The 14,267-nt window shown below is 48.8% G+C and overlaps 5 protein-coding genes across 5 annotated transcripts; 3 read left to right on the top strand and 2 right to left on the bottom strand.

The window, feature by feature from the left end:
- Window positions 1-1,406: 1,406 nt before the first annotated feature.
- On the bottom strand, window positions 1,407-4,939 carry FTJAE_3511 (transcriptional activator SPT7; the record flags this gene model as incomplete). Its single annotated transcript, XM_037349817.1, has 3 exons — window positions 1,407-2,600; window positions 2,650-3,812; window positions 3,865-4,939. 3 exons carry the CDS (start codon window positions 4,937-4,939, stop codon window positions 1,407-1,409), a joined length of 3,432 nt encoding a protein of 1,143 aa, XP_037209356.1.
- A 1,890-nt stretch (window positions 4,940-6,829) lies between these two features.
- On the top strand, window positions 6,830-7,441 carry FTJAE_3512 (uncharacterized protein; the record flags this gene model as incomplete). The annotated part of the gene is made up of 1 exon (XM_037349818.1): window positions 6,830-7,441. One exon carries the CDS (start codon window positions 6,830-6,832, stop codon window positions 7,439-7,441), a length of 612 nt encoding a protein of 203 aa, XP_037209357.1.
- A 338-nt stretch (window positions 7,442-7,779) lies between these two features.
- Window positions 7,780-8,567, bottom strand: FTJAE_3513 (uncharacterized protein; the record flags this gene model as incomplete). The annotated part of the gene is made up of 2 exons (XM_037349819.1): window positions 7,780-8,452; window positions 8,512-8,567. The coding sequence occupies 2 exons, from the start codon at window positions 8,565-8,567 to the stop codon at window positions 7,780-7,782; spliced, it is 729 nt and encodes a 242-aa protein (XP_037209358.1).
- A 1,008-nt stretch (window positions 8,568-9,575) lies between these two features.
- FTJAE_3514 (prefoldin subunit 3) lies at window positions 9,576-10,508 on the top strand (the record flags this gene model as incomplete). Its single annotated transcript, XM_037349820.1, has 5 exons — window positions 9,576-9,607; window positions 9,673-9,798; window positions 9,906-10,017; window positions 10,070-10,345; window positions 10,398-10,508. 5 exons carry the CDS (start codon window positions 9,576-9,578, stop codon window positions 10,506-10,508), a joined length of 657 nt encoding a protein of 218 aa, XP_037209359.1.
- Window positions 10,509-11,058: 550 nt separating this feature from the next.
- Window positions 11,059-14,073, top strand: FTJAE_3515 (prefoldin subunit; the record flags this gene model as incomplete). Its single annotated transcript, XM_037349821.1, has 2 exons — window positions 11,059-11,130; window positions 11,197-14,073. 2 exons carry the CDS (start codon window positions 11,059-11,061, stop codon window positions 14,071-14,073), a joined length of 2,949 nt encoding a protein of 982 aa, XP_037209360.1.
- Window positions 14,074-14,267: the final 194 nt, after the last annotated feature.

A 14,267-nucleotide genomic window follows, 5' to 3' on the forward strand; every position in this document is an offset into this window, starting at 1 on the left:
ATCCATCTCTCAACATGATGTGGTGCCTTTACTCACCAACACGCATTTAACATGGATGAGGCAAATGGCGAAACGTTCAACAAGCATGCATTTCATCACGGCGCAGATACCTAGTTTGTTTTTTTTTTTTGGTCAGGGCTTTTTTTTCAGGTCGGGATATATAAGCATCCTTCAACACGAGATGGAATCGCTGGAAAAAAAGGTAGTGGGAGTTGGGTTATGTTAATGATATCTGAGATGGTTATTTCCTCTCTCTAGCTGTTTAGTCACTCTACCCACTGGGTTGGAGTCAATATCAGTTAGAAATGCACTCCACAATGAGTTGCATACAGCTAAATAAATTCAATGGCTGAAGCAAAGGACATTCGTCTTATCTGGTTCGTGAGAGTGTTCCGACTTGAGAACAGTAATAGTTTCCAATTGGGATCTCAGCCTTGACCCCCTTCCCCCTTCGTTTGACATTAACAAAACTGGTACCTTCATATGCAAGCTGTGAGATGTGGGCTACAAGTAACAGCACATTGAGGTATTTGAAACGGACCACGAGAAGGGTCAGAGGCTCATCATCCATTATATACAAATTGCAACTGCTGACACATCGTTTGTTTGCTCAACATCACAACACAACATTGGTAGCTTGCCTCCATGTTCAATCATCGCTTAATCCTCTATCTGTTGCTTCTCAACCGCATACATATCCCATTCGGCCCTGGATCCAAGGCTTTCCATCTCATAAACAACTGCTTAACCTTTTCGCCACCAGTCCATCCATCCAGGTCCTTTCTAAGAAAGAGAAAAACGACAACGAGGTCTGTATATAATAAACGCAACATCCTGCCGTGCACCGCGACGTACTTGTGCCCATCCTCATTAATCCATCAGGTGTTGACCTTTCCCATACGCCGGCTAGCCATCAATAGTCAAACCACCCACATAATTAATGCCTGCTTTTGGTTGTCCGAAGGAAATCACGACGTGAAAGGCACTCGCATAACACATCGTGTACGAGTGGTAAAGTTAGGTACAATGGCCTTTCGTCTTCTCATGTATCGAATAAGCAAGTGCTGTGCCAACCCCAGAGCTCCGAGTAGAAACGACCAGTAAGAGAAAGGGACAGGAACGCCTTGGATGGATGATTTATTGAGTGGTTGCTCATATGCAAGATAAAAGAATAGCAACAAAACCAAAGACCAGCTTCCAAAGACCATAAAATGTTTGCCGGGGTATGTAAAAGGACGTCAATACCAAAGTGTATGAAAAGTAGTACATGATTTATATGAAAAGTAAGTTGCAAGGCACTGGCACAACGGAGTGAGTGCATGTTTGCGAGAGCGGGCATGGTATGGTGTCTATGGAGGACACCAAACTCTCGAATAGTTTATAGTTGCCTGAGGCGTTGCACGCCACTACGGAGCAATGCTTTCTGGGCTCATCATGCCGACAGTGTCGTCCTTGTCTGTTTGACTGGCGTTGCCCTGACTATGCATGCTGTCCTGCCTCTCCATGTTTGGAGCCAAAGCAAGAACTGCAGGGTTGGGGGCCGAGCCAGCTGCTGCACTCATGGACTTCTTCTTGCCAGGAGTAGTACCTGGCGCGCCCTTCTCGGGTGATGCGTTTGCATTGGCTTTGGCCTCGGCAGCGGCAGCTTCCATCTTCTTCTTCTTCTTAGCGAGTGCCAATTGCTCCTTAGGAGATCGTTTCTGAGCGGTTACAATCTTTCCACTCGCGCCCAACCGTGGACGAGGTTTCTTTTGCTTGGTAGGCAGGTCTTCGTCCTCCACAAGGGGCTGATCGCCATTAGCGTGCAGCTTAGCCAGGAAGAAGTTCTTGACCAGGCCAATTTGTTCCTGAATGTTCTCCTTAGTGACTGGCTCTGAAGAAGGCAGTGGTTCAAAGAGATCGGTGGCTGCTTCGCCAGTCGTCTGTGTCTGCATCTGGTATTGGTTGCGAACTCTAGTTTGCAAAAGATGCAAGGGCACTGAGATCATATCAAGACCCATCTCCTTGTCCAGGCCCAAGGCCCGGAAACCAAAGAAATCTTCACCGAGGTCCTCAGCAAAGTCACCACTGACGAACTGCTCACTGCCGTCTCTGAAAGCACCAACCCCATCAGTTCCGGCGTCTTGAGCCAGAGCAGGTCGTAATAGGTCAGTGAGATGAAGCTTCATCCGCTCATGCAGAGCATCCAACTTGGTACTCAAACGATCGAGCTCATCCTTCGCGTACAATTCCAACGAACTGATGTCGTGACCATTCTCGTCCAGGGTGTGGAGGATGACTTCCTCGGGAGTGAACCTGGGCTGAAATTTGGACCCTTGAGCATGCGCCGGAGATGGCTTCTTTTCCGACTCGTTGTAAACATTAAAAGTGCGGCACAGCTTCTGAAAGTAATCTGATGCAACGCTGGTGAAGGCGTCCATGGCGGATGGCTGAAGTTCCTCGAATCCAGTATGGTAGAGGACTTTGGCAATCGAGCGCTTGAGAGCGTTTTGACATGTTTCGGGGGCCATTACAGGACCATTATCGCTGATGAAATGAGGTTCAATATCCTGTTCCACGAAGGGATCCGAGTTTGACTTGGGAAATTGGTTTGTATACACCTTTATAACATTAGTAAATGAGTAGTACCCATCATGGTTTTTAACATACCTGAGTTTGAACTTGCATCTGCTTGATAACCGAGATCCTGGTTGCAAGTTTCCTTGTCTCTTGAATCTGATGAATATTCTCGTCCATCTTCTTCGTCAGACGACTTGTTGGTGCCGTAAATGACCCAGGCGGTACTAGGCGTAGAAACTCCTCGTGCTGGTTGATAACTTTCCCTTCTCCGTCTTCAACCCATTGAAGTCTGGGGTGAATATCTGGTATGTTGCTCAACGTATCATAGTAGTCGGGTATCACCTTAGCCTCTTCTTCCTCAATTTCCTCGGCCAGTGTCTCGGTTGGCTTCGTTGCCGAATCTTCAGAAGCCACAGCTGTAGAGTTTGCTTGAGAATGAGTAATGATACCTTCTGCCTCTGCCTCCCTTTGTCGCTTGAGGAATCGACGCATACCAGCCTTGGAGCGAACGAGTGCGGGGGCTTCAGTGTTGAACTTGTTGTCCTTGAAAAGTTGGAATCGCTCCTTGGCAACCAGAGCTCGATCCTTCTTAGTAGTTTGCTTCCATACTTTGTACTCTTCATCCTCAAAGGCCTGCTCGGCAGCTTCACCAAACGCGGAGTTCAGTGCCAGGCCATTGATACTTGGCCCATCAATGTCCATGGCATCGGCGTTGCTCCCCATTCCAGAATGGCCGTTAAGTCCGCTTGGTGTGAGGGAACCGGCAATCGGTGGAGTGGCAAAGCCGTTGCTGCCGTCAACCTCTGAGCCTTCTCGGACTTTTCCCAGAAGCCCATTTACTTGAAGAATGGGCTTCTGATCTATTGCTGGTGTGTCCTCTTTCTGATCGTTTGGGGCCTTTCGTGCCTTGCTTGTCCCCTTTGCGCCAGCTTTGCGACCTCGTGAAGACATAATGGGCTCGTCATCGGAATCCTCTCCAGCATCGTCGTCTCCGCCATTCTGTTTTCGCCGTTCTTCTGCCTCAACCTCTGCTCGAGAGCGGATGACAAGGTCTGGTATCAATGGAATAAGTTTCTCGGCTTCCTTTCTCATTCCATTGGCCATGCGCCGTAGAGGGTGATTCATATCTTGGTTGTACCTTAGGCAATTGTCCCAGATCAAGTTAAGATCCACAACAAAATCGGCCTTGGATTTGTAAGTCAGACTTTTCAACTTCTTAGTCATTGTGCCGAGATCCATGGGGTTTTTGATGACTAGAGGTAAATTAGTTTCGTCAGTGGCACGAGACTGTTCGTGGTTTCTCACAATTGTAGTAGTCTGGAGCATCCCTCTTGTTGACCCTTGTCAGAAAAGGAGTGGAATATTCCGTATGCGCCTTGAGTTCTGTCAAGACCTTTTCCAAAGCCTCGTACAATTCCTCCTGGTTCACATTCTCCTCGCTGGCCCATTTACTCCTATTTTTGCGGACCTCGTTCATCAGGAGCCTAAGTTCGGCATCAGAGGCGCGAACCTGATCTCGCTTCATGTCGATGCGAGCGATGAGATGTTTCAGTGTTAGGCTAGAAGCACCGAGATTGGCGCTGCTGAGTGAGCCTTGGTTGGGAACAGCACTATGGTTATTGATTGGATGATGATTGTGATCCATCTCGGCCTGGAGCTGCTTCTCAGAATCTTCAAGTTGTTGTTGTTCTAACATAGCGGCATGGTCATTCTCCAAGGTGTGAAAGATGGTGTGGAAACTCCTCCGAGCGGCAGCTTCGGTAGCTGTACGAGCTTCCTCAAGTTTCTTTATGGCATCTTCACCATCTTTATCTTTCGACTGTGAGCCATCTTGATCCTTGGATTTGTCACCATGCTTGCTTGGTGATGTCACCGAATGAACGGGTGAGCTCCCTGATTTGGATGGTGACAGTAACGTATTAGCAGGGGCTCCAGCAGAATGAGGTTTTGATGCTGATTGCGACGGCTCGTCATCTTCTTCGTCGTCATCATCATCGTCGTAGTCGTCCTCATCGATGGTGCGCTTCGCTTTCTTTAAGGGGGGTTCCTTGATTGGCTCGTGGTCGGTTGTGGGAGGGATAATGTTTGCGGAGGGGGGCGGAGAACGTCGTAGAGCAGATATCGCGGGATAATTATAAGAACCATCTTCGGAGAAGAGCAACGCGACCTTGTCCTCGGTCTTGCGATATAAATCCGCAAATAGGGCGCGTCGGTTCTCTTCCTCGATGTCAAGTGGTGCCTCAGGCATCAGCACACTTGGATTATCAATAGGAGTCTGAGTTCGCGCAGGGACATCATCGAGATGCGATACGCTCCTATGACTGTTGGTATGGTGCAAGTAGGGAGGTTGCCAGGCGGGCTGGCCGTTGGTGATGGACATGATGGACCCGGGGCGATGATAGCGACAACGGGGCGCGAGTCGCCATGCGCAACAAGATGCGCTCGCGTGCGGCGGGACCGAGGGCGATTGGTGAGCTCAAGACCACATGGGACAAACGAGGGGCATCGGTAGAGATGGCGTATAAAATTTGTTGATTATATGGCAAGCGGAGGGTGGTGTTTTGATGGATCGCGTTCTGCCGTTTTGTCGTCTGTTCAAGAGGTGAGGTTGATGATTTGGGGGGAGCCTTGTCAGGTACCTTTCCCGAAGCGGAGAGTTTTCCCTGAGTGAGCGCGCGCTGGACCGACTCGTGGGGGAATCTCGCGGGGGAGAGTTACGGGTATTAAGGACCTGAAGAGGCTGAAGTTATAGGCGGGTCAGTGTGGGTGATTGGAGAGTCTCCTCGAATTGCTAAATTCTCCTCTCTGTACTGAAACTATTGATCGGTATGGCAATCCCTTTGTTCGCTTGATTGTCCGGTCTTCGGCACACTCCCTTCTCATTGATTATCCACAATGTATTCCGTACCTACAGAGGACCTGCTTCGGCCCCGAGGATGCCCGGAGCCCAGATAGATGTCTTTGTCAGCAAATCACGTGCCAGAAATCTCTTGAACGCTCTCGGTAGGTAGGTCCTCAGGTAAACAAGCCTACGAGCAGGTCGAAATTGAAGACAAGCAACGTCTGAAAGCTCAACTTTTAGCATGTCTATCCTCAGGGACCATCATAGGGAATTCAGCACACGCTTCCCTGTACGTGAATCGGGTATCGAGCCCCTTCATCAAGGGGTTTACTAGTGACAATGAATGTATGTATGCAAACAATGCAATACACATCCCTGTCTCCACAAACCATTGATGAGGAACGACGCCATCTTTCTAGATCACCCCAGATATTATCTGTAGCCAGTGATACACAAGATCGAGGAGTATGGGGGGCATGCCTGCATCTGTGTCTGTGCCTAGCAAGCCCAGAATGGGGCCCCCAATGAGACCACCAAAGTACCTTTATCAAACTCCAAGTTGTTGCCCGCCTTGCAACCTTCCAATGCATGAAGGATGACGGCGTTCCTTGCAGCAGCCTTGCATCAGTGCAATATTTTTGGTTGTCTGCAGTTTGGTTAATTTTTGTATGATCACACAAAAATCCACAGCCTGAAGCTTCAGGAACTATGCTATCAAAGGTTGAAGAAGTGATCTACTGTAACTCGCCATGAGGGAGCAGGAAAACTTCTGGCTTTAAACTTAGGTGCTAAAACAAAACCGTCTAAAAACCTACAGAATATATAGTGAATTCACTTAAGTATTTTTGTCGCTTAAGATGCAGGTCCTCAGTTTATCTTGTACCCATTGCTGGGGTCTGGGGTAGCACAAGTGTCCACGTTACACTCTTCTTGATTCCATTGGATGGATGACCTGGCAAACCCCTGTTGAATCAAAGTTCACGCACTGCCACAGTTGTTAGACGAGCTCGCGAGCCCCGCCACAAGGGCTATCGTCGTCACTCAGCTCCCAACATGGAGGAGAGCTCCACGCTTTCATTTTCTCCAACTGCCTGCCTTACCTACTACTCGGTCAAAGCTCTAAATCCTAGTCTTCTACAACGAATTATCACAACCTGTCCGGCTTTGCTTTCGTAGAAGAACAGACATTTGTTCCGAGCGAGACGCCACTTTTGGAGAACCGAGTACTCTCTTATACGAAATTGGAAGTTAAAGACTCTGTTAGACCTATCAAGCTCAACTCCAGCTACGGGACTCTCCATGATGCGAATACGACTCCCAGTTGCAGGTACGTCATGGCATTATGTCCGAGTCACCTCAGTGTTGTCAAATGGACTGGCGCCCCATTCTGGGATCAATTTTTAGAACTCAAACACATGATCATTAGCCATGAACCAAACTAATAGCTTGCTAGGCGTCTTCCTGCTCCTCCTCCTCATTGCCGCCTACGCTGGATTGACTTCAATACAACTTGGTCAATATGTCAACGACAAGGTGTTGCACTTCACCACCTTCTTTGCGCTTACCGTTGTGTTTTACTGGGTTGTCGATACGAACCGAAGACGTGTTATGAATATGACTTTGGTCGTTTGCACAATCGTTCTTGGTGTCGGTTCCGAATTCGTCCAAAGTTTCCTCGATAATGGTCGGGAGTTTGATCTGTACGACATTATTGCAAATGTGATAGGAAGCTTATTAGGTGTTGGCCTTTGCTCGTGGTACCACAAGCGTATGCTCGAGCGCAAGCGACGTAGACGTTACAGTGCTGTTCCTGGCGAAGAGCAGGGCGATGTTGAGCTCGGCGAAGGCCACGAGGCCGGCGTTATGGAAGGCAACAGCCGCTCTCAGACATTGGAAGAACAGGTGGACAACTGGGACGAGAACGAGATCGATGATGACTGGGACGAGGACGAAACACACGAGACTTCAACCAACACCAAGGCGTTGGAAACCAACGCGGACGATGGTGACTTGGGAGATACAAAGAAGCGAATGGACTAACACGACCGATGAGCTTAGCTATGGTCATGTAGAGATGCTATGCCACGACTTATGACTGGATGGCCCGGCACGATTTATGTTCAACTTGATTACATTGTGTTTGATGGCTTGGTGACTTGTTGGTATCGAATGAGCCAAACAAGAATATCCATTATTTTCCCGTATTGAAAATGATATCGACGCTGAACTATCCTAGGAATTATTTTCGCCTTGACGTGTCTCGTTCTGATATGGCTAAATTATCCGTCTCATGGATAATGCAGACTATGGGAAAAATTCAACTTCCAGCTATCATAGCAACTGCATGGGGTTTGACTAGCCCACGATGGAAGTATTGCTTATAGCCCTTGATATGTGTTCCTTTCCTCTATCCTATCGCGCCATTTCATGGGGTTGTTTGGTGGACGAGATGCAGCTGACAAAGAAACAGCGACATAATCAGGGTCGGTGAGGGGACCATGCTTGTAAGAAAGTGCGGATTTCCAATCTCTGATGTACAGCAATCCAGTTTCTTGACCGACTTTGGTTGGCCCTTCAGAGTCAGGATCAGGATCAGGGTCAGGATCAGGATCTTCGTCAGAAGTAGATGGGGTTATCACCGGTGCTGATATATCGGACATAGGCTCTTCGTCAGCTTCAGACGAGGCTACTAGTTCCGCTAATGTTGTGGCCACATGACCATCATCGGGAGAAAAGATGTCTACTAAATGCGGTGGCGCTTTGAGCTTGTATGAAGTCCGATCTCTTTCTGGGTCCTGGCGGGCGGAACCTGAAGCTGACGCTGACTTGTGGAGGAGAGGACGACCATCCCCAACTGCTCCATGCTGGGCAGGAAGACGACAAGGACGACGCGCTAGATATGCAGGCTTAGGGAGCGTTCTGATATGCCACTGTCTTCCGTTTTTATATGCCGTGGGCACTTGCGGTATCTGGTATCGTTCTTTGGTAAGGCGGTCTGCTATTGTTTTGGAATTCTCGGGGCTGTCCATCTCCTGATAGGTAAGTCCAAATCTATTAGAAGTTAGTAACGCCAGTTGGAACCGACACTGTGAGTGTTTGATCTAGATTACAAGCCTTCGCCATATGATGATGTGCTCGGTTCCGGGTTTTCCTGTTGAGGAAGCATAGCGATTAGTCCACGTACAGAGCCTCGAAGACGAGCTTTTATGTGAAGACACGCTGGGGCCAATGGAATATAATAGGGTAACTGTTCAGAGGTTTGCAGGTAACTCTGAGAGAGATGGTCTCGTCAACGAGAAAACAGGGCATTCTAAGTTGAGAGACTTCAGAGGAGGGTTTCGATGTCGCTTTATATTTAACAATAAAACTAAAGTATAAGTTAAGTTTCGGGAATCCAAAGTCAAACGGCGATAGCTATCTTTGATAGGCAGCTATTTTGTCAGTCTCAGGATGGCTGCAAAGCTTTTTGTGAACAAGCTTTGTGATAATCACTTGAGGCAAAAGTTAGGACCTTTACGCTTCGGCCAACGCATGTACCCAGAGAAAGATCGCATATAATTTTCACCGCGATTTAATCCGAGCCTCATCAGTCTATTGGGATCAGGGATCTAACAAGACTCCTCGTTACTGGCCAGTACTCACATCGATGCGTGTCCTTGTGAGCGCTTCTGTTCGGGGATGTACCAGGCGCAGTCCTTGGGCGAGTCAGAGCATATCGATCGTTTTTCTAGGAACCTAACTCTGATAGATGAGGCTAACTAAATGTTTGCGCCAGGTTTGACTCAGCGTCATGCAACTCTTGGGCTAAAACACACCAGCTTGTCTGTCATGTAAGTGATGATGAAGCCTTTATAGGGTTCCGTAAACTCAGGAGGTTGATCACTGAAGGAGGATAAGAAAACTAGATGCTGTGAAAGGGAGGGGTTTATATGAATCAATGAGACATTGTAGCCATCGGCCTTGTATTCTGTTACTTTGAATAAGGGTACTGTGCACTTAAGTTAATTCAATACCTGAGGTCAAAGTCAAGGTGAGTGCCCCCACCTTCACCGTTGACCGAGCCTGGTGAGACCCCACTGACGAAATGCTCCAAGTCGCAAAACCCGCCCACGCCTAACCCCAGCTTCATACAGCTACCTCGTCTCGCCCCAATACTTAAATCGACACCGACAAGATGGCGTCAAAAGGAAAAGAGGCAGCGCAAAGGTAAGAGGCCGAAGAAACTCAACCCAACCTCATGAAATTGAAGACACAAGCTTACCCCCACATAGTAAAGATGCTACGCCAACAAACCCACGGGGCATCCCCTATGCTCCGTTCGTCGACAAGGTCGAGGACTATGTGTCTACCCGTGACGACGTCGAACCCACTCTACGAAGCTTCCAAGAAATGATATCGTGAGTCAAATTTTGTCGAGAAGCTTTAGGACGACACACGCCCTCAAATGCACGCTCTCTTCAGCTTGCAATGCAGGCATTGGCGCTGACTCTGGATGGTGGGGTAGGAAATACCAATTCATGGAGATGAACCTACAGAAGCGAATGGGTGGCCTCAAGGAGAAGATCCCGGATATCCAGAAGACTCTTGACTCGGTCAAGTTTTTGAAATTAAGAAAGGTGTGCACGTGCAGCGCGTTCCTGGACAAAGCGGGACTGATGCTTGATGTAGGATGACGACGAGGCGATAGATACGACGTTCGAACTGAACGACACTCTGTACTCGAAGGCGAAGATTCCGGCGACAGAGGAGGTCTACATCTGGCTAGGAGTAACGTCCCCTTATCGCCAAATTTGGCAGCAGGAAGCTGACATTCTACAGGCGAATGTGATGCTCTCGTACCCCATAGACGAGGCAGAGACACTATTGAGCTCCAAGTTATCCACGGCAAAGACCAGCTTGTCTAATTGCGAAGAAGACTTGGATTTTCTCCGCGAACAAATTACGGTAAGTTTGAAAGCCTCCGCTATCAGGGTGACGGTCACTGACCATGTCGAAGACAATGGAGGTCGCTATAGCAAGAGTTTACAACTGGGAGGTTGTGCAGAAGCGAAAGGACAAGGTCGAGGAGGAGGCAGAGAAGAAGAAAGGGAAGTCCCAAGGCGAATAATTCAAAAGAAGAGGTCCTTCTGGTATCTGATGTGTCCATGAAATGTTAACTGCAAAAAGTAGAGTAAAAATGAGAAGAATACCAAACTCTTTGCCAGCACAGGTTTGTTGTTTTGGTAAATCATGAGAATTAGCAAAGGATCTAGCGCATCAAAAGTACCACGCGAATTGTTAGGCAGACGCTTTCCTTTGAAAGAAATACATAACTTCAATAACATCATGAGAAATCCTGATGTACGCAGGCGCATTTATGAAGTTATGAAGCTAATAATAAGGGACCTATGTAGCCTACCTCGTTTTGGTGGAGGAGCTGAAGTGCTGGGAGCGACCTCGGATTGGCTGTTGTAATGAGTTGAACATGGGCTACCCGATACTCCGATAATCTCGATTGGAGCATGCAAATTGTACCCGCAGACGGGATAGGTGCAGTTGGAAATCGAAACTTTCAACTTTGTGTACGCTATAGCAAATATCACAACTCCCGCACTTAATTGCTACGCTACATACAATCTTCTTAGCTGTGTTATAGGCTTTGAAGAAATGGGCGAGAAATGCTGAGAAGTGCAACCCGGGAGCTGAGGCGAGGGTGGCACTTGTCGCAAAACGTGACAATCCAAACCAAGGTGAGTATCAAAAGCCGAGATTTCTTCTTTTTTTACCAATGTAAAGCTTACAATTGATTCTCCCAGTCCGCTTCGCACCTAAACTCAGCCCAAGCCCGCCGATATGTGTCCTCTGTGGACGCACTCGAGACCGCCATAATCAACGGCCGTCGTGTTGAGGACAATCAAAAGCGGCGCAAGAAAGTGCTGCCCAAGCGCTTGTACGATCCGGAGAATGCCTTCAAGTTCTCAGACCTCAATCAAGACAATGGGCGCGGGCGGATTGAGCGACGGCTGAGGATGCTCAAAGGCTGGGTAGAGCAAAGTCCTGCAGTTCTACTTCGTAAATATCTTGCCCTGGAACAACCGTCTCGAGAAACGCTCTTAGAAATTGCCGCCATCCGAACTGTGCGCCTTCCGGTCGTCGTGATTCAAATGCACCTTCGACGTCAGGTAGAAGCCGACCCCGAAAACAACCGAGATCTTGCCCAAGCGCTGCCGAACGAGTCGGAGTGGGAAGCACTGATGAAGACCCTCGAATACAGCGGGAATACAGAGGAGCGACTTAACGAATACATGAGCATACTTTTGGCCAAAACCGACGAAGACCGATGCCGACTATTCTTGGCAGATATGTCGCCGAAACCCGTCTTCATGCTGAATTATCTGCTAAGATTAGGATCGGGCATTAACAAAATCTCGACTTTGGACCACCTTTTGGAGTATGTTCAAGAACGGCTACGTGGTACGACTGAGAAGGCTCGCAAGATGTCTTGGGGTAGAGGGCGTGCAAGCAGTGAGATGGAAAGATTCACGACAGAAGATTTCATGATCATCATGGAACGACTTGCTTTCCACTGTCGTCGCATAGAAGCAAGGCGCCTGATTGTGCTTGCCGATATAATGGCGGAATTTATTTTCAACTACGAGATAGGTTCTGCCGAACAGACGTACTGGATGAGATGCAAATACTTCAATGCCGGCCTGACCGCTATTGCCCGGAATAGCGGATCCGGGCCGCAGCATGCGTCTGTACCCTATGCGTACGTCTGGGAGGCTCAGCGTACTCTTCTGAGAATGTCGGGCAGTCTCCCGGAAGCCCTTTTGGTAGACAGAAATGCGTTCCGCGCAATCAGAGCTGTGCTGTCCGGGATGCCAAAGAATAGGGACGAGATCCACAACGCTACACGCTATTCAAAGTCATGGCCGCCATATCTACAGCCAGCAGACGGTATGGACGAGGCCATGGAAGCAGAAGAGAGCTGGTCTCGCGTTGTCCGGGCAGGGATGATGATGCAGGAAGCAGGATTCTCCAAACAGGAGACTGACAGCGCATTGGATATTCTGCTAGGCTTGACCCCTAGTGGTACTCCAGCAATTCAGCAGCAGGTCAAAGTAGACCCGAAGCAAGACCTTTCGGCTTGGCAAGCATCAATCATTGCTACACGCAACGCTCATGAAGCGTGGAAGCAGTTCTGCCAACCACCAAAAGCTGGCATGGCTCCTGGGCTGCCAGAATATGCAGCCATGTTCCGGAGATCATTTGCCCGTGATGCCGATCCAGAGAAAGGTAGCTTACCGGGAGACAATTCTCTAAGTCATCCTACAAATGTGGACATGAATTTGACGGAACTGGAGAAGCTGCGGCAACAACCCCCGACACCTCAAGAGTTGTATGAGATGATGAAATGCGACGGCTTGTTGCCCGATGAACACATTCTTCACATTCTAGTGGCAAACGCCCAAACTCTCCAAGAAGCTCATCGTTATCTGCGAGACGGAAGCACGGAACACCACAACTACGCTTACTTGTTAGTACCCGAGCCAACAGCTGACATGCTGAAGACTATTCCCCTACCATTGTTCTCAGCGTATGTGGATATGTTGTCCAAGACAGTGCACCCCAAAGGCAGTAATCTGATACGCGCTATTCGGCTCGCAGAGCTGCGTGTGGGTCGCAGGAACCAGAACTGGTTACCTCACGTCTGGGCACCTATCATGAAAAATGTCGGGCAGCATCATTATGGTCTGAAACTCACCCTAGAGGCACAGCTTCGTCTGATCATACACCTTGTAGATCGTATCGACGCCGTGCAGGGAATGACTCTATTTCTCTTCAACAGATTTGTGAGAACCCTGCGGAAGATTTTGCGAAGAGAGCTACAGGTGCTGGCGAGCGCTGTAGAAGCCAACAACACCAATTTCAACTTGCTTGGCACCCTCTATTGCAAAAGCGCCGAGGAAGACTGTGCCAACACCGAGATAGACACAGAGACAAGGAGCAACTCAGCCCTCCACCTATTCCGTGTTCTTATTTCGCGTATGAAAGGCTTCTATCATGCACTCGTCGCCGAGGAACAGGAGAGGCAGCGGCCAGAAGCAGAAGAAACTACAGATCTTACGTTTGTGGACATCATGCGATCACGGCGAGATCCCGTGTTGGCGCCGTTTGCTCACGACCTGATGCAGTCGCTGGCGTTTGCAGGGGAGTATAGTGAGATGGCTCAGTTGACAGTGTGGCTCATGACGGAATGGGCCCCTCTACAGTCACAAGAAGACGAGATGATAAACATGGAGGAGTTGCCTCACGACGTGGACATGCTAGAGACTCTTTGTGCATATCGTGCGTTTGCGGAACCCATGTTGACGGACGAAGTGCGCAATCGCGTACGAGACGTGCGATTCCAGATTGGGATCTGGCAATGGCCAGGGGAGCAGATGGTACAGTCGTATATCCAGGCCAATGCCGTTCACGGACATGAAGAGTTGGGTCGAGTTCTCAAGTGGGCTCGCATCCGAGAACACAATCGACAGAATCACCTGCTCACGAATGTCGAGGATTTAGACCTGGATGCGATTGAAACCAAGCATGAGACTGCAGAGCACCAGTTCAGCAGCCCTGGAGAGTTTACCAAGAGAACAGCCCTGCGAAGTGGCGGACAAGGATCATTGCTGGGAACCTAGGGTCTTGGGTTTAATATAAACAGAACATTGATGGCGGGACTTAGACGCGGTGGCGTTTATCGTGTATGTATAGAATATTGTACAACATCCATGAAAAAGGCGCCTGTTGGTTGAAACGACTATAGAAAAAGCAATGAAATTTCAAAGTAAAAGGGATCTGTCTATTTAGTAGCTCAAGGGCTAAGAGCTGAGCC

The sequence above is a fragment of the Fusarium tjaetaba genome (assembly GCF_013396195.1).
Source record: "Fusarium tjaetaba strain NRRL 66243 chromosome Unknown NRRL66243_c0000068, whole genome shotgun sequence".
In the NCBI taxonomy this organism is placed as follows: Eukaryota; Fungi; Ascomycota; class Sordariomycetes; order Hypocreales; family Nectriaceae; genus Fusarium; species Fusarium tjaetaba.